Raw genomic sequence first — 22,462 nt, 5'->3', positions numbered from 1 at the left:
AGAGGCAAAATTTTACAGCATGGAAGATGGTATTAGATGGAACACATAGCAATATTCATCTCAGTTCACAAAACACCCCTGCCTGCTCAAACTACCGTATTTCCTGGCAACATCTAACTCGCCCACCCTATCAGTGAGTGGAACTACCCTTGCTACCCATAAAGGTGAGCCTATGCAAATGAACACCAGCCCTATTGGCCAAGTATAGATATTTCAGTTTTATTCAGTTGCTTGTCATTATATATTATTATTTACACACACACGCACGCACACACACACACACACACACACACACACACACACACACACACACACACTACGTTTACTCCTCCATTGCCTCCATTACCCGATACGCCAGCTTGAGTTGGACACGTGATCCATGCGCCAAGGTTACCCATGACGTCATGAATCGGCGACGGCGCTGTTCAGTGCGGTGCGACCTCTGTCCGCGTTTAAACCTGAGTTTAGAAAGAAACCTGTTCTTTTGGTCAGGTTGTGATATAAGTTATATATTTATACGTGTAGGTCATTTAATTTACGGTTATGTTTCGCGTTAGCTTTGCTGCGTGCGGCAGAACCGTCGTTAAACAGGTGAGGCGGTTTGTTGAACTGGTTTGTTTGTGCAATATAAGAGCAGTCGTGCTGAGGGTTTAATGTAATTGATTGCAGCTTAAATCCACATTCTCTGGAGAAACATCACTGCCACCGAATTTACTACTCCCACCTAACCTCTTTGGTGCTCCACTCACAAGTAAGTGGATTGTTTTTTTAAATCTTGAACAGTTTATTGATAAGCTCAATTGACCTGTGTGTTTCAGGAAGAGCCCCTCCATCTGGATCTCTCCTTCCCGTGCTGCACACCTGTGAAGCAGACATCCCCTCTCACCTGAGCCCCCAGCAGATATGGGTGGAGTCTCTAAAGAGTGCTGAGGCCTTGGGTGTGGCCCGTCTCCACCCTGATGTCTTTGCTGTGCCAGCGAGGTCAGGAGTATGCAAAAACATCTTTCATGTAACAGTCTTATCTGAGGTCCTGTAACCTTTGGCAGAAGTTTCCACTTTTTGGTGCACCCCCTCTGTAGCCAGTTTGTTTCATGTAATCTTAGAATACTGTACTTTACAGTGTTATATACAGTAGTTGATTTCATGGCTCTCTTTAAACCAGGATTGACATACTGCATGAGGTGGAGGTCTGGCAGAGAAACTTTCAAAGAATTGTAAGTGTTTCTTGATTTCTTTGTTCTTGATCTCTTCACCTTATGGAAAACAGATGACAATAAATGATAACAAATAGATTACTATTACAGTTTTCAGCTACTGGGTTTAGTCATGTCTGTCCTGAACAAATCAATTCCGGATTGTTCTGATGTTTAGAAACCTACGAAGGAACCAGTCCTTTATTCAGGAAATTTGTATTATGGATCTGTGCATCCGGTTTGAAATAGTTGGATTTGGAGGTTATGGCTGATTTTTTTTTTTTTTGACTGGAGACCTTGCCAGAATATTTTTTTCCCATTATGCACTAGGTCAGGTTGGAGTCTCAATTAACTTGTTGGATGGATGGTCTCTCTCCAGTGGTCTCACATTTTTGTAAAATGATCTTAGATTAGCTATTCCTAATTGGTCAGGTGGTCCTTAAAAAAAATGGGGTCGTTGTTTCTCAGAGTCATGCCAAAGTGAAAACCAGAGCAGAGGTTCGCGGTGGAGGAAGAAAGCCTTGGAAACAGAAGGGAAGTGGCCGTGCCCGTCATGGCAGCATCCGCTCACCCATATGGAAAGGCGGTATGAGCTGCTCCGTGGTTACGATATGTGTGGGTGTTCCAAACTTTTACTTATGTTTTTTTTACTTGTAGGTGGGATAGTTCATGGTCCACGGGGTCCCACCAGCTACTACTACATGCTACCTATGAAAGTTAGAGTTCAGGGGCTGAAAATTGCCCTCAGTTCCAAACTGGCTCAGGCAAGAAATGTTCTGATGCATCATAACTACCCCAAGTTCTGATGTTGAGAACTTGTTTGTGATTATTTTTGGAATTATGGAATTTTAGGACTGCCTCCATGTGGTGGACAGCTTGGACATGCCTACACCAGACCCCCAGTATCTGCAGGAGTTGGTTTCACTCAGACACTGGGGTAGTTCGGTGTTGATTGTTGACATGTAAGTTGTTCATATTTCATTCCATATGAACACAGCAGATTCATGCCTTTCATTTATCAGCTATCATTGTGTTTTTACAGTGTTGAAGAATTTCCAGAGAATATTTTAGAAGCCACAGCCAACTTGAAAACCATAAACATCATTCCAGCTAAAGGTGAGTTAAATGCGGCTAATAGAAATTACCAGAATTTGTAATCAGTTAATTTTACAAATTCACTGTGCAGATTTTTTTTTTATCCTGATTTTAGATTATAAAATAACATCTGAAGTTATACAACGGGGATGGTTTTCCAACAGTCCATCTATCCTATATCATTCACTAATTTTTATGAGAATCTCATGAAGTACAAATCACATTATCATTGCTTATATCACTGATTCTCTCCTCAGAGAGCTAAAAGTACATTAAAGATTGACCCATTTGTTGGTCACAATAGAAGACTGGGTCGGGAGCAGGTTGTGTTGACCTTTAGTCTCGTTCCAGGCCTGAATGTGCACAGCATGCTGAAACATGAGACTGTGGTTCTGACACTGGGTGCGGTGGACTTCCTAGAGAAGAAGCTCCTCTGGCATGACAGCCGTTTCACCCCCCTCTATCCCTTCCGTCTGCCGTACAGCGATCTGCCATGAACAACGTCCCGCTATGTTAAAAACCTTTATTTCATAAAATCATTGAAAATCAATAAATTTTGGCAACATGAGGCTGGTGTCTGGTCATGGAAATTAGATTTTGGCAGGAATCATCCCTTTGGCTAAATCATGACGAATCTCCCAGCGTAGAGCTGCCCTCTTCTTCTCTGTTGGCACCACGTACGTGTTGGGAATGTAGGTCTTCTGAGGTTTGGGCTGCAGAAATAATGAAACGGGTCAGGTAATTTGGCGAATGCTTAATTTTAGAACATTTCATCATCAAAAAAAAAAAAAAAAAAAAAAAAAAAAAACAACAACTTACTGGTGGGGGCTGGTACATCAACTGTTCCTGTAGACGAATAAAGTGACAAAATTAGAGAATTCAAATCATTATGACATTTACATTTAAGGCATTTGGGAGACGCCCTTATCCAGAGCGACTTACAATCAGTAGTTACAGGGACAGTCCCCCCTGGAGCAACTCAGGGTTAAGTGTCTTGCTCAGGGACACAATGGTAGTTATGAAAACCTAATGTATAATCAATGCTGAGACATTATGACTAATCAGTTGATGATCACACCAGGACTGACGTGACGGTGAATAGCAGCACCTATAATGGATTGAAGTGATGTCACACTGAGAATCCCACAATATATGCGACAGTGGTGGCCTAGCGGTTAAGGAAGTGCCCCCGTAATCAAAGGTTGACTGTTTGAAACCAGATCTGCCAAGGTGCCACTGAGGTGCACTTGATCAAAGCACTGTCACCACACACTGCTCCTTCATGGCTGCCCACTGCTCACCAAGGGTTATGGTTAAAGGACTGAGGACACATTTCGTTGTGTGCATTGTGTGTCACAACGACAATCATGCGTTTAATACATTAATATGCTTGTATTAAGTAATGACCGCAATTTCAACATATTTGGCTGGATTTATATATATATATATGTGTGTGTGTGTGTGTGTGTGAGAGAGGTAAAGGCTGAAGTACAGTACCCTGATGGCCCAGTGCAGACCCCGCCGGTCTGATTCCCCTGGTGGCTTGAAGGTCTCCCAATGTTGCTTGTACTGGAAGTATCTGCATTTGTACACACATTTATAAAACATTAACTGATTAATTATACCCAGATACTCCGTAGAGTGGAGTAAAATTATAATTACTTTGTGACAGGGTCTGTCTTCCTCAGATTCCTTGTGTGTGGATGATGCATCATGGGTCTAATAACTGGAATGGAATAAACATAAATCCAGATAAACTCTAGAAAAATCCTAAAGACACAGCAGGTCATCCTCTAGCTGATTGGAAGATGGACTCACATGATGTGGGGCGTGGTGGAAGGTCATTCAAGCTGTGTGAGCGTGTCCGCTGAAAAGCAGGACATGAAAAATGAGACACAGCCTGGAAGTAAGGAGGACACGGATACAGAAAATTCCTGTGCGTCAATGGTAATTCAAAAGAAATGTTGTGCCTGGGAGGGAAATGGGGGAGGAAGGGAGGAGATGGACAGTGTGCTATACCCGAGTGTTTGACATTGACCGGAGGGGATATAAATGGTATGTTATTGCGGTCCATGCATCCTCCCTTTTTTATACTTAACGGTTGACCTTCTGTGTCAGAAATAATTACACACTAAGTTCTAGGTGGGTTTCTATCTGGATATTTGTCAGTCCTGAAATTGCTATGATGTAAGTCATGCAAAAAGTGTGTAGTATAGTTCTTTTGTTGATTCACAGCCATTCCCACCATGCAGTAGACTTCAAAGGCAGTAGGAGCGACTTCCAGCTCAGACTCATGCCCACTGCTCAGGATGTCTAACTCCCCACTGTCCACCTCTGAATTGCTGTGTCCGCAGCGCTCAGTCACTCGCAACCTGCCCAGGTGTTCCTCCAGACCACTCACAGCACCTGGATATAGAGCACAACAATCACAGGATCATGTGATCTACCAGTGCTTATGAACAACGGAAACCAAAACACTTTGTTTCTTACTAGGGCACCCAGTTTGTGGACTGGTTCTGACCTATGATTTCCTGACACACAGTAATCACCCTTCACACTTCTACGATGTGACCCTTCTCACTATGGACCTGCTTGCCTTCCTCAAGCTGCTTTTTTCCAGACTGACTACGCCCCCTGACCGGGGTCCTTTCTACCCAGTCCCGGTGGAGCCGCTCCTCCTGGCTCTCTTGTTCTGTCCAGAACTCCCATCATCCCAGCTCCACTCCAAAGCCCTGTACATGACCCAGATTTCCAGAAAATGGGAGCATAGCAGTCAGCAGTCCAGATGGAAGAGGAGAAGCAGTGAACACGAGGATTAGAGGATTAATCTGAATACCTCAGGAAAAGCGCCACCATGAGGTCTAATGTGTCTGTCTCACACAGTGCAGAGTGGAGACTCACCACCAGGGGTGGTGCACCAGCCAATCACTAAGCCCACACCCACAAAGCAATTCAGTCACCAATCCACCTAGTGCACACGCCTTACGACGGCAGGAGGAAACCAGAGAAACAGGAGGAGCATGCAAACTCTGCACACGCAAAGCCAGAACCGGGATTCAAACTCACGCTAACTTTTGCACCCCTGTGCAGTCTAAAGATCAAGTCACAAGTTTAAAATAATATTTGTGATTTTACCTGAATATTCACTGTGTGTTGATTCATCACATACAAGCGTCTCCCCTCTGTGCTTCCTGCAAAGGACACATAATCCAATCATTGCTTGATTTACAAAAACCAATGTGCTTAAAAAGGCAACTGAGTAATAAAGATTAGCAAAATTAGCTGGTGAATTTCCCAGGCTATTTTCAGCAAAGTTTTAAAAAGTGAAGTGTTTTTCATTGTGAAACATTGCAGCACAGCACACAGTGACAATGCAATGTGTCCTCTGACTTTTACCCAATCACCTTAGTGAGCAGTGGGTAGTCATGAAAGCCGCCTAGGGAACAGTATGTGGGACAGTACCTTGATCAAGGGGACCTAAGTGGCACCTTGGCAGTCTAGGATTCGAACCCACAACCTTCCAATTACAGGTTCGCTTCCTTACCCGCTAGGCGACCACTGCCCTAATTAACAGAAAAACAAAAAAATTTATCTTATGATCCTATGCAATGTCCACACCTCAGCACTTTTCTTTTCAGAGGGGCTCTGCCTTGCATTTGTGCTGCACCACCATCTTGGCAGGATGATTTACTGGAGTGCAGCAGTGAGTCGGATATCTGGGACGGGTCCGCTACCACCTCCATCCTGTTGGGGGCAGTAGACGGGCGGTGGAACGCAGGCAGAACAGAATGCATTGCATATGGGTCAAGATTCTCCTTCTGCACACCCCCATGATGATGAATTTCATCAACAAATGTCGAGGTCATCTTTAAAAACAAACAACACACAAAAATGTAAACTGTATTTTCAGAATTTCCAGACATCTTGATTTTCACATTCAGCATAAAACAAAACTATTTTAGTTTAACAATGAATACAGTAAAACATTTTTAATAAGTGCCTAGACCAATTAATTATTATTATTAAGACTCCAAGTTAAAGTGATTGGTATTGGTAGGTATCTGGTTACATTCAGTGTTAAAAAATTAGTTGTTATACCTGTCTTTCATGATCTGTTGAACTGGTATGATTAAAAACACAGCAGAGGTTCAGTCCAACTGTATCCAGGAGAAAAGAAAAAGAAGAAACATAATTCTCTAAGTTAAGTTGAGTATAAACAACATGTTTCCAATAGCAATTCCAGTCCAAGAACAAATAAATGACTAGATTGTTGACGAAAAACATACTTTATATTCATCCTTGAGCCTCACCTTTCTCCATTGTGACTGCAGAGGGGCACCGCCACTCACCAGAAGTTGAGCTCTTTGATTTCTCGTGCCGGATCAGGTGCTCTAGGTCTTGTGAGAATAATAACAGGATTAAATGAGGGAGTAAGGGTATAATGATGATTTGCAAGCATTCCTTTCTGTGCTGCATAAATAATTAAGTTAAATATGCATTAGGTGTTATCCTTAGAAACATTCATCTTGTTTAAAGCAGTGCTTTGATGGAAAGAGAAGACATGTATTGATACTGACTGACTTTGAATTGATGCACTAAGATTTGCACCAAATAAAAAAATATGTGTGAAAGTGAATGTCATCGTCATAATGAGAAGGCTGCTGTTTCGAATCCCGATCTACCAAGGCGCCACACACTGCTCCCCGGGCACCTGTCATGGCTGCCCACTGCTCACATTTACAGCATTTATCAGACGCCCTTATTCAGAGCGACTTACAATCAGTAGTTACAGGGACAGACCCACCCCTGGAGCAAATTAAGTTTAAGTGTCTTGCTCAGGAACACAATGGTAGTAAGTGTGGTTTGAACCTGGGTCTTCTGGTTCATATGTGAGTGTGTTACTGTCGTGGAAGTTATTTCCATCACAGAGCGTCTGAGGAGTCACAATGAGAAACAGTTAAATGAATTTGGTCAGGCTTCATTTCCACGCACATGGGAAGACTCGCTATACGAATCTTCAAAGGTCTGAACACAGTGACGTGTGTGTGTGTGTGTGTGTGTGTGTGTGTGTGTGTGTGTGTGTATATATATATATATATATATATATATATATATATATGGTCAAGTGATTTCGCAACCAAAGCACTGGTGTTTTTCTGTGCTTGCCTGTACCAGGCACAGCCTTGTTATGTTGGCTCTGCATGAGGAACACTTAAGAAACACATTACACTTTGCTTTAAAATTTCTCTCACAGTTACCCACTAGGCCACCCTCATACCAAGGGTAATGGGTTAAAAGCAGAGGACACACTTCACAGGTCACAGGTTCAAACCTCATACTACCATTGAGTCCCTGAACAACACACATTACCCTGAGTGTCTCCAGGTGTCCCTGAAACTACTGACTGGCTTCTGATAAATTACATAGATTTAAATGTTATAATTTAGGCAAGACAAAGTGGAAACAGTTATCGATTTTTTAATGTTCTATTTAACATTTATTTATTACATAATTTCTGGTTATATATGTTTAAATCTTTTGACCTACTACTACCTGCTACTAGGTGTATGATAAAATATTGACACTGCTGAGTCTGTGAGTACATTGCTGCCTACCTCTATATGATACAATCAGAATTTTTAGGTTTTTGTTTAATGAGAGAAAATCCAGTGAAGTTTATGAATGTCTGTCAAATACAGAACTTTACTGAGGCATGTTTTAACATAACTGCTGTCTGGTGGGGGATAAAAGCACCCTCTTTTTTCCTATAAAATCGATGCATTTATCTTATATAAAATTCCTGTCGGCTGTACTGTTGGTACCTCACCCGTCTGACAATGACAAAAAGAAGATTTAGGCTCCGGTTCGAGGGGTCAGGGATCACCCACCTCGTTTGAACTGCTGCATCCGATGCTGCGGGATGTTGGTGAAGCCGAGAGCCGCCAGCTGCTCCTGGATCTCCTCTTCGGAAAAATAGTCAGTGCTCTCCATTTTCAGTTAACTGTGAACACTATGCAGATGAGACTGGCACCAGTGAACTCGACTGGTACCAGTGAAGACCGCGGTTACTGTATTGTTCTACAGTATGTGTTTGTTTCCGCCTCTCGACGAGCTGGGCAACGGAGGCGCCGCCTCGAGAGCGCTCAGTATAACAGCGCCACCCGCGGTCCGGAGGAGTAAATACACTACTGTTGAAACAGAAATCAATAGACTATAATGACACGTGAATGGCAATTGTTGTGTGCAGAGCTTCTAAAAACAGCAGTGGTATTACAAAAATAAGACATATGATAGACATACAATACACAATGCATACACATGTATAAAATATATAAAGATCAAGTAAAAAAAACACCGTTCAGCAGCTATAGAATTGAGAGAAAAATCTAAAACAAAAACAGTAACAAAGAGACAAAGACAGGAAGGTAGCATTTAGCATCTGATGCATCAAGATTCAAATCCCACGCCGCTACAGTACGGGCGGGTAAATAAACTCCCCCCACCGACTCAAGCGTCATGAATAATTTTTGTTTCGGTGTGGGAGGAGGCGCTCCGCTCGTCTCGGGGTTCAGTCTGGACCCGGTCCGCTGGTCCGTTCGGAGAGTCGCAATGTCGCCTCCGCTGCTGCTGCTGCTGAGTTTCGTCCTCATCTGTTCTGCACAGGTCAGAGTTCATTTATATCTTTTAAAGTTGATTTAGTTTATCATGGGTTTGTAAAAGTGTTTTTTTTTCCATAATTAAAATTTTCATGTGCTTCCCATAATAGTAAGTATGATGATATTAATAAGAATTGGAGATTCAGAAGCAGTTTATTATCATGCATGTACACACAAACTGTGTAATTATCTAAAGATAAATTTCTGAGCCCTGCATTGGGGTCGTTGTCCAAGTGTCTAACCAAATCAAAGTTCTAAATCGGGATTTAAATGCTTATTATTCAGAGAGGACCTCCTGGTCCGGTTGGGCCCCGCGGACCTGTAGGCATGGCAGGGTTTCCAGGAGTGGATGGCATAGATGTAAGACTTCTGTTCATCTCCATGTGCACTGTTGCATCCTCTAACGCCAAACCATCATGCGCTTAATAAGTACTGGTTTGGTTTCAGGGGGACAGAGGACCTGGACCTGGTCTTGATGGGCCTCCGGTGAGTAACGTCACTCTACTATGAAGATCATTTTCAGTGATTAAGAATAAAATTATGAAAAACACTAACATAAATGTTATTCCAGGGCCCCGATGGGGAGAATGGAAAACCTGGATCGAATGGCCTGCCCGGTATTCCTGGAGCAGATGTGAGTGTTTCAGTGCTTACTCTAACGAATCTTAATGGAACATCTGTAGCACGAAGGGCCGTCAGTGTGGTTTACTTTGGAAAAGGAAAAAAACGGCAGTCGGTGGGACATATCAATCTGGTCTTTTATATCCGAGGAGGCTGAGCCCCAAAGCGCTTCCTGATGGGGACAGAGGGCTTTTTGTGTGAGCTGGGGAGCTTAGAACAAGGAGGGGGTGCAGAACTTCCCTTGTAACATTAGATTTACATGATTCACCTCAACAACCATAGGCTTTTAAAACGGATACCTCAGTTGAGGGCAGGGCTGAGAACAGTGGAACGTGACACTGTCCAGATAAGGAGAAAAGGAGGTGGAGCCACTAAGAAAAAATATTAATTTTGTTAATGTGCATTTAAACTTTTTTAGAATAAAAAAGAAGAACAAAGATTGCAGGGTGTTAATGAGACATTTCTGACATACGACTTTGACCTTATATGACCTTAAGGCCCTGACTAGTGCCATAAATAACTGATATGGCCTCAAAACTATCTTATGATATCAATATTTAGATTATACTTTATGTGACCAGTTTAACGATTATTGATACTGACGGTTTCTGTAAAACCTGTGCATTAAAATGAGATCAGCAATATGAGTTGGTTTACTTTTTGAATAATTAATACCTGTAGAATTATATAAATTTCCTTGTGTCTTCCTTGTGTCTTCTTCTCCTCAGGGTTTACCTGGGCCTGTTGGAGATCCTGGTCCAGCTGGGCATGTGGGACAGAAGGTACGTTTTGCATTCATTTGACGTATAAAATTGAATGTGAGCTTTTTACTTTCATTTCAGATGAATCTGAGTGACAGAGTGTAACTGAATAAACTACAAAATTTATTAAGAAATCATTCTGTGTTTTTATCAGGGTGAACCAGGTTTGCCTGGACCCCGTGGAGCCACTGTGAGTAAACAGGAATTTGTGATGTCATTACTGTTATTTGACACAAGAAATTCATGTAGATTCTGCCATATTTTAATTTAGAAGCAGAAGCATGCCCTTTCTGAGTAATTAAATGTGATATTAGATTTGTAATCATAATACACATCAACATTTTAGCCAAAAACACATTTTGTTCAGGATAATGATTTTGGCTGCGACGATTAAATTATGATGATCGTTGGCAATAATTATATTTAAATAAAGAACTATTTGTTTGACAAATAACGTTATTCATGTTATAGACCAGAGCATCAGTCTTCCCACCCCCACCTCATAGGAAAGGCACAGCTTTTGTTTTGACACCTCTATATATTGTATAGTTAGTTCATTGTATATAGTTCGTGACAAATCTATACAAAATGCCTCTATGTATGTATCTAGTTTTTTTTCCAAACAAGAAGGTAAATGGATGTTCATCTTTCATATTAAATATAAAAAAAATTAATTATTTTCATAGTGACCTGCCTTCAGTCATCTCTTAAGACAGGACTGTTTTTTATCGCCAATAATCTGTTTAAAATAGAAAGTGCAATAAAAATAATGAATAATTTGGATTAATAATTGTGATTACAATATTGACAACAATAATTGTTATTATAATTTTGGCCATAATCACTGTCATCTACATTTGAGTATGTGAAGCAAATATTTTTACATTGCATCAGATTCTAAAAGTATTATCTTATTTTTTTTCTAAATACTACATTTAATCTGTTGCATGTAACATTGTCTGATGATTTATTACTTAATTTTTGAAGTATGGCATAAAATGCCATAAATGTTTTTGTATGCGTTTCAGGCCTGTGTTTCACTTCTTTTATTGTTGTTGTTGTTGGTTTATAGGGAGTCGGCCCTGATGGAAAACCTGTATGTTGTTTAATATTTATTGACATTTTCATTACAATCGATATAAAAAATAAATATAAAAAGATTTGATATAAAAAATGTCTTTCTGACAGGGACCATCTGGGGAAGATGGGTTGCCGGGTGAACTGGGAAAAGTTGGACCCCCCGTACGTTATGTGATAATTACCATGGATGAGTCTTTATCAGTTTTCTGTGGAATTGTAAACCCGGTTTTAACAAGTATGATCAGATGAATCCTGCACTGTGCCTCATATGTCTCAAGTATCATGTAATGTGGCTATAAAATATTTCATGAATATAGATTAAATTGTCCAGGTGAGAGTAGATGAACAGCAATATCTGTGGAGTCTGTTTCTGTTGGAAGCAGAGTGGATGTCTGTTCATGGCAGACATTTGTTTTACTTTTTATTTGGACTGAATTTTTTTTTTGGCTCCACAGGGATCCAGAGGGCTGAGAGGAGCTTTAGGACTTCCAGGGCCTGCAGGACCAAGGGTATAGGAAGAGTTTTCTCACTACTAGTTTCTTTAGTTGGAATTTGTCCACAAATCAAGTCTGGTGAGAGGGCCAGACGATCCAAGCACTTCAGTCTTGTACTGATTTTATAATATAATAATAATTGATAATGGAGACTGATACAAAATTATAATGAAGATTATATTGTGCTTGCCTTAAGCCTATTGGCCTGCTGTCTTCCCCTTCTAAAAGACTTTCCCTATATTTTATGTTGTTGGTTTAAGTAGTGGCACTAAGTTATGTTCTTCTGTTCAACCTATTGAAGCTAGGGTGACAAGTGTTTGAAACATGAGGGAGTCCAGATCAAACATGAATAAATCACACTGGTACTCGCTCAAAAACTGTGTTGCTTCCTATGTCTCTAGCTTCAACTTAACAAATTACAAGTGATGTGGTACAGTCTACGGGAAGCTCAAAATGAATATACAGCAATAATATTAACATGTGTTCACTACTAAAACATGCCCTTTAACAAATACAATCGTTATGTATTCTTGTAAATATTTTCCATTTTAGGGCCCACCAGGAGTGTGGGATGGGAAGGAACTGGTGAGATTTTTAATTGTTTAATATTATATTTCAGTGTATATATTGATCTGCATTCTCCACAATGACTGATCAATCTTCAGTAGTGGTGAAAATAACAAGGCCTTTCTTCTGCAGTGTCCAAACTCTTGTACTGGCGGCCTAGCTGGTTATACTGGTCTTCCAGGTATGAAGGTAGGCTCTGAATTTGAGTGTTTTTCTGAAAATATTGTGGGATATTTGGAGAATGCCTGGAGTTGTGGACAGTAAAGTGAACTTCTCTCTGCAGGGGCACAAAGGGGTCAAAGGTGAATTTGGTGAACCAGGAAGGCAGGGGCACAAGGTGATGATGCTGATTATGTCTAAAATCCCAGATCTGACATCTTCTGAGCGGCACGAAGTCGAGACTTCCCGGCATTACACTTAATTAAAATAGATATTGTCTACACCAATATCTATTTTTTTAGATTCCTTTCATTTAATCCAAGAAGAACAAGTGAACATTGGAAGCACGTTTAAAAGATGGTGCTTCCTATAAAAGATGGTGCTGTCTGAAACAGTTTGATGTCATGATGTTTCCCCTCCTCCAGGGTGAAGAGGGATATCAGGGACTTCCAGGCGACCAAGGAGCTCAAGGACCTCCAGTAAATATATTTAAATTGATATACTATGCAGCATTTTGTTCCCAATACAGTACTATCTAAACAAAAAAACTGTACCTGTTACAGAATATCATAATTGGTTTAATTTGCCTTGAAAAGGTGGGCTCATCCTGGTGGTTCTCTTGTTGGGCAATACAGCATAAATAATTTGCTGGACAATTTTCTGTTTATTTTGGATTTTCTAGAATTCATGTAGGGTCTACAAACGGTCTACAAAGTACATTTATAAATCAAATAAAATTTTTCAATACATGGTGCTGAGTGTCCTACAGTCTCATTTAACTTGAGGACCAATGTATATTAATGTCTTCTTAGTGATCATGACTACAGTGCACCTGTTAGCTTCTCTGTGCTAGCATAAAAGTGTTTGACCAACAATTATAACATTGGAAAAGTCTCAGGAGCTCAGTTAAGATCTATGGAAGAAAATTGTAGAAATTTCAAAAAAAGTGCAGATTCCAAGATTCTCAGTTCAAACAACTGTAAATTGTTCAAACTGAGTACAATTACCTGAGGTGTTCACCTTGGCAAGGTCTGGAAGAAGATCCAAACTATCACCCTTGGCTGAGAGAAAATTGGCTAGGATATACCAATCACTACAAATGTTGCTATATTTAACTTATTTTTAGCCTAACCAAAGTTTTACATCACTATGGGGATATCGTTCACTATGGGGATATCCCCTAGGAGCTCACATGGGTAAAATATTCGGAAGGAAAGATGAAGACTGAGTTGTTTGATTTACTTGATTTACTTGAATGACAAGGACAGTGAAGGTGGGCTTTCAAACCCAAGAATACTTTAACAAATATCAAACTTGGTGTTTGCCCATGAACCTCTACGTATGATCTCTACCAAATCTACCTAAAAGAGTGATCAAATGTCTTGAGATTGGGTGTACAAATCCAAAATATATTCAAACTCATGCACTAAATTATTCTTGTCAAAAAAATCAGAAAAAGAACAGTTCAGAGAAATAAGCTTGGCTTTCAGGTCTACAATGACTTTGTACAGATGTCCTGCTGAACTCGGAGACACCGTTTGATCAGTTTCTGACCACTTCTGACCAGAAGATGGTGTGCCAGACTCTGACCACTGACATACTACACAAGTCTCTAATAAAGTGATAGGGGTGGGATAAACTGCAATGCTAATTACTGTGCTGATGAACATGGACACTTTTTATAATTACAGGGAACAGGCGGACTGAGGGGCAGCACTGGAATGATGGGCTCTAAAGGTGACAGGGTAAGACTGCAAGGTCAGGTTCGGTTTGATCAATAAAAGTATGAATTATTAATGACAGTAGTAAATCTTCTGAAAACCAATCAGGGTGCTCGAGGGAAAAATGGCAATGTTGGACCTGCAGGTGTGGAAGGTGCTCCTGTAAGTGTTTTCTTTTGATTAGGTTTCCCTTTATTTCTGACCTGGATTTTCTTTCATGAACTGAAACTAGCCATTCCCTGAGTGTGTGTTTGTGTGTCATATTTTATATGTTCTTAATATTATGTATTTCGTTTTCCAGGGTGATGTTGGTCGAAGAGGAAAAATTGGAGAAACAGGACCAAAAGGCGTCCCAGTGAGCAGAGGAAGCCTATTTCAGTGATATAATAGACATTCTGCATAATCAATTACTAGAAGGGGGTGTTACTTTCTAAATGTGATTATGTCTAGGGTGCAAATGGACTACAAGGCCTTCGCGGATTATCTGGTCCTAAAGGTGAACATGTAAGTCCACCCTCTTACGGACTTCACAGAACTACTACTAAGACACTGTTTGAGCGTGTGTCTGTTCATAATGTAAATACGTGTTTCTTCACAGGGTTTACCTGGAGTGGACGGTCGGGAAGGTATCCCTGGAATGCCTGGTGTAAAGGTATGGTGGGTTTTGTGGCCCATGATGTTGTTTTTGTGGATGACTCTGAATCCTCTTCCAGGGTATCCCGGGAAAAGTTGGTGCTCCAGGTGATGCTGGGCCCCAGGGCCTTCCAGTGCGTAACATTTTTCTCCCTCTTAACACTATTTCATTATTTTAAAGCTAAAACAGTTAATGGCATCAGGATAGTCAATGTTTCCCTGTTTCTTCTGCAGGGTTTACCTGGAATTCTTGGTGCAAAAGGCCACAGTGGCGCAAAGGTTGGTCTTTGAGCCTTTTAATCATCACAGAATTCAGTGCACATGGGTTGGTGGGTAGAACTGGGTTCTTTAAAGTGACATTCACCTTTCTATCCAGGGAAGCTCTGGAGATCCAGGCATTGCAGGATTAATAGGGAACTACGGGAAAACAGTAAGTGGAATCCATTCATGCCAAATTGCATTGTCAGTTGAGGGAAGATGGATATAAAGTGTGACACAAAACCTAGCCATGGTTAGTCACGACATTCTGGCTCTTCCTCGGAAACTGAACCCAAACCCGACCCTTTTCTGAAAGTTAACATGATAAACTGGATCATGAACTGATATCCTAAACTTTCATCCAGGCCCATCTGGATCAGGCCAGGTCACAGACCTCTGGACAGAAGATCCCAAAGTCACCTCATACTTCTAATGACTCCCCTTTTGACAAATATTGAATGGATTGTTTTCAAACTTGATTTGGTTCATTTGAGTTTATGGTCGCTTGTCCATAGGGGGAGCGTGGTGAGCAGGGAGAAATGGGACCAATCGGACCAAGAGGTGGGCCAGTGAGTATTATTTAGTTTCTGTTTTTCTGATTATCACCTCCTCATAGTTGGATTATGTCTAATGTGCAACTTTTTGGGTGTTATTTTAGGGGGAAAGAGGGGAACGTGGTAATGATGGACCTCCTGGGCCACCAGGTGCGAGGGTAAGACCATCGTCTGACCTATAAATTTGTCCTGTGGCCAGGCTGGATCATAGGTCATGCTGTATTTGTGCAGAAAGTAAAAATGCATTTGTATTGCACCAGTGTTGTATCTGCATTTGTGAACTGATATTACTTTTGTGTATCTGAGATGGTGTCAGTGGAGACTTCAAGAAACAATTGTACCAAAGAAAGAACAAATATTCTACATTAGACAAGACTGTTAACAAGCATTAATTGAGCTTGTTATTCTTAAAAGTAGTTAATTCACGCTAAAATATGGTTTATTCGGTTGACAAGCATACATTTACCTTAGTTCTTCCTGAACGACAAGTTAATTCAGGCTCCTTAGGTCAGTATATTTCTGCAGAATCTGTTTCTCGACATCAGAGATTCCCCCTGGATCGTGCTTGGGACCATCCTCTTTCTATTTTTCCTGAGGATTTATTCTTTCAGCTATGTGCACTGGTTGTGAATCAACTTGAGGATAAACTGTATATACAGTATAGTTACTCAGTATTATCCTGGCTGTGGATTATTAGACACACACAACGGTTTCCGATTCAGGGATTTAACTTAGTCTTAAACAAAGTGTTTTGAATGTGGAACTTCACTGAAGTTCATTTGAGTCAAACTGACTAACACAATTTCACATGAACTGTCCAAAAGTCCAGCAGCTTACTGATAGTGTTGCTGGTGTAAAAATTTACCAACTGTGAACAGGACAAAAAGGTGTCTAAATATTCCATACTGACCAGACCTAGTGTTGTTTACAGTACGTTGAGACCTGCAGACACTTGCACATTCAAAACTGAAACACCAGTACAAAGCAGTAAAAACCAAACTTTGTTTATCTAAGCCATAAGCAATTTTGTTAATTTAACGAAAAACCCCTGTCAATCATTAAAGAAATATTCACGGTGCATCCAGAAAGTATTCACAAAAAAAGTATTCAAAATTGATAATTTTTTTTCCCCTCAGAATTCACACAACACCCCATAATGACAATGTGTAAAAAGATTACTTGAAAAACTGAGAAATCACATGTACATAAGGGAGTAACTCTAACCTTCTAGCAGGTATGCCCACATCAGATTAATTTATTTCTTATATAGCCCATAATTTGTCCAAGAAGAGAAAAAGTTCTACTGTCCATGTTTGAAAGTAATGGACAGTGCGGAGTAGTTGTTTAGTCCAGTGTCATGGTGTACAATACGTGTCCATTATGATGCTTATGGTCCATTTGAAGATCCCTGAATCTTTAGCTGTTCTGGTGGTGGCTGTGGTGACCCTCTGGTTTGTTTCAAGTCGTTCTCGTTAGCAGTTCAATGCTATGGACTAGGATTCATCTGGTGGTCTCTTCGCTGGAGTCTGCATGTGGTCTGCGTGCTTGATTTAGTGCTTCGGAGAGAACAGAAGCAGGAGTAGATGGTGGCATTGTACAACTTGTACAGATATATATGGCTCTAGTGGTATATTTGTGCAACAGTGTTCAGGACAGCCTAACTAAGGTGAGTCTTGAACACTGACCGGCAAGCCGTTCCACAGCTGCAGAGCTCTATAGGAGAAGATCTGCTCCCAACTGTGACCTTCTGTACCTTGGTACCAAAAGTACATACTGATGCTGGGTTAAAAGGTAACACCATCCTACCTCACAATCCTTATTATACCTCACACCTCACCCTCTCTGACCCTCCAGTACTGCTCGCCTGGTCCCTGCACCGCTGAAGGTACGAGAAAGACACTCATCAAGACTCTTCTCTGTCTTAGCCCCTAGGTGGTGGAATGAACTTCCCCTTGAGGTCAGAACATTACAGTTGCTGAGTATTTCGAAACAGAAGCTTAAGACCTTCCTCTTTAGAGAATACCGCGACTAACTTAGAAAAACTACAACCAAGCGAAAAAAAATTATTGTATAGGTTTGAGTCCTAGTGAACCACAACTGATTACTTCGTTGATGGTAACATGAATGCACGTTGTATGTGGCTCCAGATAAGGATGTCTGCCAAATGCCATTAGTGTAAATGTATTCACAGCCTTTGCTCAGTACTTTGTTTATGCACCTTTGGTGCATAACCAATTAGAGCCTCAAGTCTTTTTGAATATGATGCCACAAGCCTGGCACACCTATCCTTGGCCAGATTTGCCCATTCCTCTGCAGTACCTCTCAAGCTCCATCAGGTTGGATGGGAAGCATCAGTACTTCAACCATTTTAAGATCTCGCCACTCGCTGGGCCACTCAACAACATTCACAAAGTTCTCCTGTAGACACTCCTTTGATATCTTGTCTGTGTGCTTAGGGTTGTCCTGCTGAAAGATGAACCATTGCCCCAGTCTTACTTCAAGAGTGCTCTGGAGCATGTTTTCATCCAATAGGTCTCTATTAATTTCTGCAGTCATCGTTCCATCTATCCTGACTAGGCTCCAAGTTCAATCAGCGGAGAAACATCCCCACAGCATGATGCTGCCACCACCATGCTTCACTGTAAGGGATGATATTAATGTGGTGAAGAGCTGTGTCTGGTTTCCTCCAAATGTGATGCCTGCCGTTCACACTAATTCAATCTTTGTCTCATCAGACCAGAGAATTTGTTTTTTTCATGATCTGAGAGTCCTTCGGGTGCCTTTTGGCAAACACCAGATGAGCTGATATGTGCCTTTTACTAAGAAGTGGCTTCCGTCTGGCGACTCTACCATACAGGCCTGTTTTTTGGATTTCAAAGATGGCTGTCCAGCTCTAGGAAGAGTCCTGGTGATTTTTCATTTCTTCCACGGATGATGGAGGCCACTGCTCATTATGACCTTCAAAGCAGCAGAAATTTTTCTGTAACCCAGACACTGCAGCACAGCACCCAACACCCAGTGGGTAGCCACTAAAAATGTGGGTAGCCAACGTGTTGCTCAGTTGCACCTCAGTGGCACCTTGGCGGTTTGGGATTTGAACCCACAACCTTCAGATTACGGGACTGTTTCCATACCCACTAGCCACCACTCCCCCTTATTTATTGCAGACCAACTCTCAGTTTTTCTAGCACATCTCTAGATATCAGCATTTACTCAAATCAATTGAAATGATTGGTAAACAACTTCAAAGTTACTATTGGGAAAATGAAAAACCTTTCATTAGTTTCACTACTGCATAAACTCTTTGCATAGTACTGTGCACAGACAATTAACATTCGTTTGGCTGATGAAAGAGCTGAATGCTCTATGAAATATTATCTCTGTTATTCGGAGCAGTAGCTTGTCTGCTCTCAGTGGTCCATCAAATCTGTGTTGCCTCTACAGATTCTTAATTATTGTTGTCCTGAGCACACCTGCACTCATCTGACTTCTGTTACAGTACCCGGTGTTGTTTGGTAGTGAACATTAATGTTCCTGAGCTCCTGTAATCCCCGGCAGCTCTATGAATGAGCCGTTGTTGGTCTGGTCCACCACCTTGCAGATATTTTGGTTGGTAAGGGGATATGTGCAGCAGGAAAGAGGCCTGAAAGAGACCTCTGTCTGGTTGGAATTCTGAGGACAATCAGGGTTCAGAGCAAGCCAGGCGCGTTTCAGCTATTTCTGTATAGAGCTTTAAATTGTGTCCTTTTTTCAAATATCTATATAGAGATGACCAGGAAAATATTGTAAAATAGTTTGTGTGGTTGCAGGGATTGAAAGGAGACATGGGGCTTTCAGGACTACCAGGGCCTGCAGGTTTCATTGGACAGAAAGGTGATCGGGTAAGAGCTTTAAAAAAAATCAAAAACAGAAATGTGTATTTTCTTCCCATCCAACATAGCGGTTTCTTTCATTTGACAATTTTTACTTAGAAAAATTTGTCTTGCAGAAATGAAAAAAAAATTATAATAATACAAACATTCCTGGATGAGTCAGTTCATGGTGTTTTACTGACATCTTCTTCCCAGGGTGCAGTGGGTCTTACAGGTGCAAAAGGTGAACAAGTGAGTCCTTCAGGCTACGCTTGTCTTCAGTTGATGCTGAGATGCTGGTGATGTTGAACTGAACTCTGATTAATTGATTTTCTGAAGGGAGCTCCAGGAGAGGAGGGAACACCGGGGGCCAAAGGTGACTCGGTAAGACACACGTATTTAATTAGAATAATCATGATTAATCACATGATTAAATTAATTACATATAATCCCTTTCAATAAATGGTCAAGCTTTTTAAAATCCTTCGGCTACAGTCAAGAGACTTGAAAAAAAATCTTGAAAACATTTTAAAGGCATTTTGTTATTTTGATAAATCATGATTAATGCCTTGAATTATTTAAGCAATATCTGAATACTGTCTCAATAGTCATGAAATCTGTGAATGAGATACATCAGTGTTCTCTGGAGCATTTGTGTTTTTGCTGTGTTTTAAACATCTGAATTATATATTTTTTTCAGGGTGATGAGGGTGAGCAGGGAGAAAAAGGATCAGTAAGTGTTTCTTTGATGACTCAACTAGACCCTATAATTAGGATCAAATAACCCTGTTTTGCCATTTTCCAAATGTCTGTGGACTGGATACTCTTGGCCATAAAATGTTTATCTAACATATATACAGAATACAATTCAAACAGAAAAAAAATACTTTTTCAGCCGCTGTCTCACCTTATTATGCACAGACAGGAAGGCCAGGAGAAACAGGAAACAAAGGACCCGAGGGGGCACGTGGTGTGCCAGGTCTAGAGGGTCCACAGGGGGAGATTGGGCCTCGTGGTGTCCAGGGAGACAGGGGTGTACCTGGATACCCAGGTCCACAGGGGCCACCGGTAGGGAATCATTTTACTGTTCATCTCTAATGCACATTCAAATCCATTACTACCTTCGAACTGGGTTCTCCATTGCGGGAACAGCATCTAGACTAATGATGTCTCTATTCCTTCAGGGGAAAGCACCAACAGATCAGCACATTACACAAGTGTGCATGAGGGTCATGCAGGGTAAGAATTTTTATTCTCCATCAAGGTAGAAACATATATGTGTAACCTGTAACATCTGAACTCTGCTGCCCATTACAGAGCAGCTTGCGCAACTTGCTGCTAGTCTCACACGGCCAGAATCTGGAGTAGCTGGCCTTCCAGGCCTGCCAGGTCCACCTGGGCCTCCTGGGCCCCCTGGAGAGCATGGCTTCCCAGGACACACAGGGAGCAGAGGGCTTCCTGGTCTTAAAGGTCCTCCTGGGGTTATTGGGCTAAAGGGACCCAAAGGTGAGGAAACCTCTGATGTCCTGGACAATCTGGGACGGTTGGCAACCCTACCAGTTCCCAAATGCTTGGAAGTGAGAAACATTCCCAAAGCCTGATTCACTGTAGGGATGTTTTCACCATGCTGAAAGGATTTCTGATAATATAATAATAAGAGTTTGTTCCTCATCCTCCAAAACTTGTACTTCACAGGTGATGCAGGAGACCGAGGCGACCGAGGCTCTACAGCTCGTGGACCTAAAGGTGCTCCTGGAGCCCCTGGGCTGCCTGGTGAGTGATTAATGTATATCTCAAGCATGAACAGCTAGCATGATCATCCAGTCTGCACCAAGGACTGTACCGGTGTTTCTGCTTTGTGACACTTTCTCACTAAATTTTGGTTTTTCGTGCTTGCAGGGGAACAAGGCCACCCAGCCTATGGCAGCAATGGACGTGATGGCCCAAAGGGGCAGCGTGGCGTAACAGGAATGCCTGGAGTTCCTGGTCCTCCTGGACCTCCAGGGCCAAACGGCTACTGTGAACCATCCGACTGTATCCTGCAGGGTGCTGCATCCCAAGTCTCAGCTAAAGACTCCAGTATGAAAGGGCCCGATGTGCTTTGAACTCCAAGTAAGGCATACTAAACCCAAACTGAGAGGCCAGAGATGTCCAGTGAAGAGAACGCAGCAATGACGTTCAGGTCAAAACAACAACACAGGAATGAAAGCCTTCTACATCAGGAACATGATGATCAATTATGTTCTAATGAGCCTTATATGTACATGGTGCTGAGATACATCATAATTGTCCATCAGTCACTGTGATGACTTCGGATATTACAAAGAAACATCTACAACAGCTCCTAGTGAAAATTCATTTTACACTTGAAGGCAAAATATGTATCTCATTTGATTAGATTTTTCTGTGAAATAACAACCAATTCCAAAGCATCTTCTTGATTATGTGTAAATGTGTTGATATTGGTTTTTAATTATACTTTTTGATTAATGATTTATGTTGTTTACCTCTTTATAATGTTTTTGTGCAATGGGACAATTCTATTGGCCGGTACCTCTTCCTGACGAAAAAAAAAACTGACTTTTCTGTTTTATTTATTATATGCGCCAATTATGACTTCATTTGTGAACACTGAAATAAATCCATTTTGATAAAGCTTTGATTGCTTTATATGACTTAATATGAGACATAATCTACCAATTGGATTTACACTGCTGTGGCAATGAATCAGTTAAACGTGGCATTTTGTTCCTGATGTTTGTAACTGTTGTCTTAATCCTTTCAGAAAAAATTTATCATTAAAAATATACATTTTTGCT

General features: G+C 41.2%; 3 protein-coding genes across 3 annotated transcripts; 2 read left to right on the top strand and 1 right to left on the bottom strand.

Annotated features, from left to right (window-relative positions):
* The first annotated feature begins 378 nt into the window (after positions 1-378).
* Positions 379-2,856, top strand: mrpl4 (mitochondrial ribosomal protein L4). Its single transcript, XM_028974852.1, has 9 exons — positions 379-591; positions 670-751; positions 819-981; positions 1,163-1,214; positions 1,662-1,779; positions 1,851-1,957; positions 2,046-2,155; positions 2,236-2,309; positions 2,640-2,856. Exons 1-9 carry the CDS (start codon positions 544-546, stop codon positions 2,783-2,785), a joined length of 900 nt encoding a protein of 299 aa, XP_028830685.1. The 5' UTR covers positions 379-543; the 3' UTR covers positions 2,786-2,856.
* On the bottom strand, positions 2,797-8,446 carry hyls1 (HYLS1 centriolar and ciliogenesis associated). Its single transcript, XM_028974851.1, has 11 exons — positions 8,177-8,446; positions 6,599-6,685; positions 6,387-6,445; positions 5,907-6,154; positions 5,424-5,479; positions 4,534-4,694; positions 4,107-4,155; positions 3,951-4,014; positions 3,786-3,867; positions 3,108-3,134; positions 2,797-3,001 (listed from the first exon to the last, which is right to left on the bottom strand). The coding sequence occupies exons 1-11, from the start codon at positions 8,277-8,279 to the stop codon at positions 2,879-2,881; spliced, it is 1,059 nt and encodes a 352-aa protein (XP_028830684.1). The 5' UTR covers positions 8,280-8,446; the 3' UTR covers positions 2,797-2,878.
* Positions 8,447-8,858: 412 nt separating this feature from the next.
* col9a1a (collagen, type IX, alpha 1a) lies at positions 8,859-22,303 on the top strand. The gene is made up of 32 exons (XM_028974532.1): positions 8,859-8,951; positions 9,230-9,304; positions 9,392-9,430; positions 9,516-9,578; positions 10,294-10,347; positions 10,481-10,516; positions 11,399-11,422; positions 11,515-11,568; positions 11,862-11,915; positions 12,453-12,485; positions 12,600-12,656; positions 12,751-12,804; positions 13,052-13,105; positions 14,318-14,371; positions 14,456-14,509; positions 14,649-14,702; positions 14,798-14,851; positions 14,946-14,999; positions 15,061-15,114; positions 15,215-15,259; positions 15,357-15,410; positions 15,754-15,807; positions 15,897-15,950; positions 19,602-19,673; positions 19,860-19,895; positions 19,983-20,027; positions 20,344-20,376; positions 20,565-20,711; positions 20,828-20,882; positions 20,961-21,149; positions 21,339-21,416; positions 21,543-22,303. The coding sequence occupies exons 1-32, from the start codon at positions 8,898-8,900 to the stop codon at positions 21,746-21,748; spliced, it is 2,043 nt and encodes a 680-aa protein (XP_028830365.1). The 5' UTR covers positions 8,859-8,897; the 3' UTR covers positions 21,749-22,303.
* Positions 22,304-22,462: the final 159 nt, after the last annotated feature.

The sequence above is a fragment of the Denticeps clupeoides genome, chromosome 3 (assembly GCF_900700375.1).
Source record: "Denticeps clupeoides chromosome 3, fDenClu1.1, whole genome shotgun sequence".
NCBI classification, from domain to species: domain Eukaryota; kingdom Metazoa; phylum Chordata; class Actinopteri; order Clupeiformes; family Denticipitidae; genus Denticeps; species Denticeps clupeoides.
Note: the sequence above shows the minus strand (reverse complement) of the source record. Positions and strands in the feature narration are given on the sequence as shown.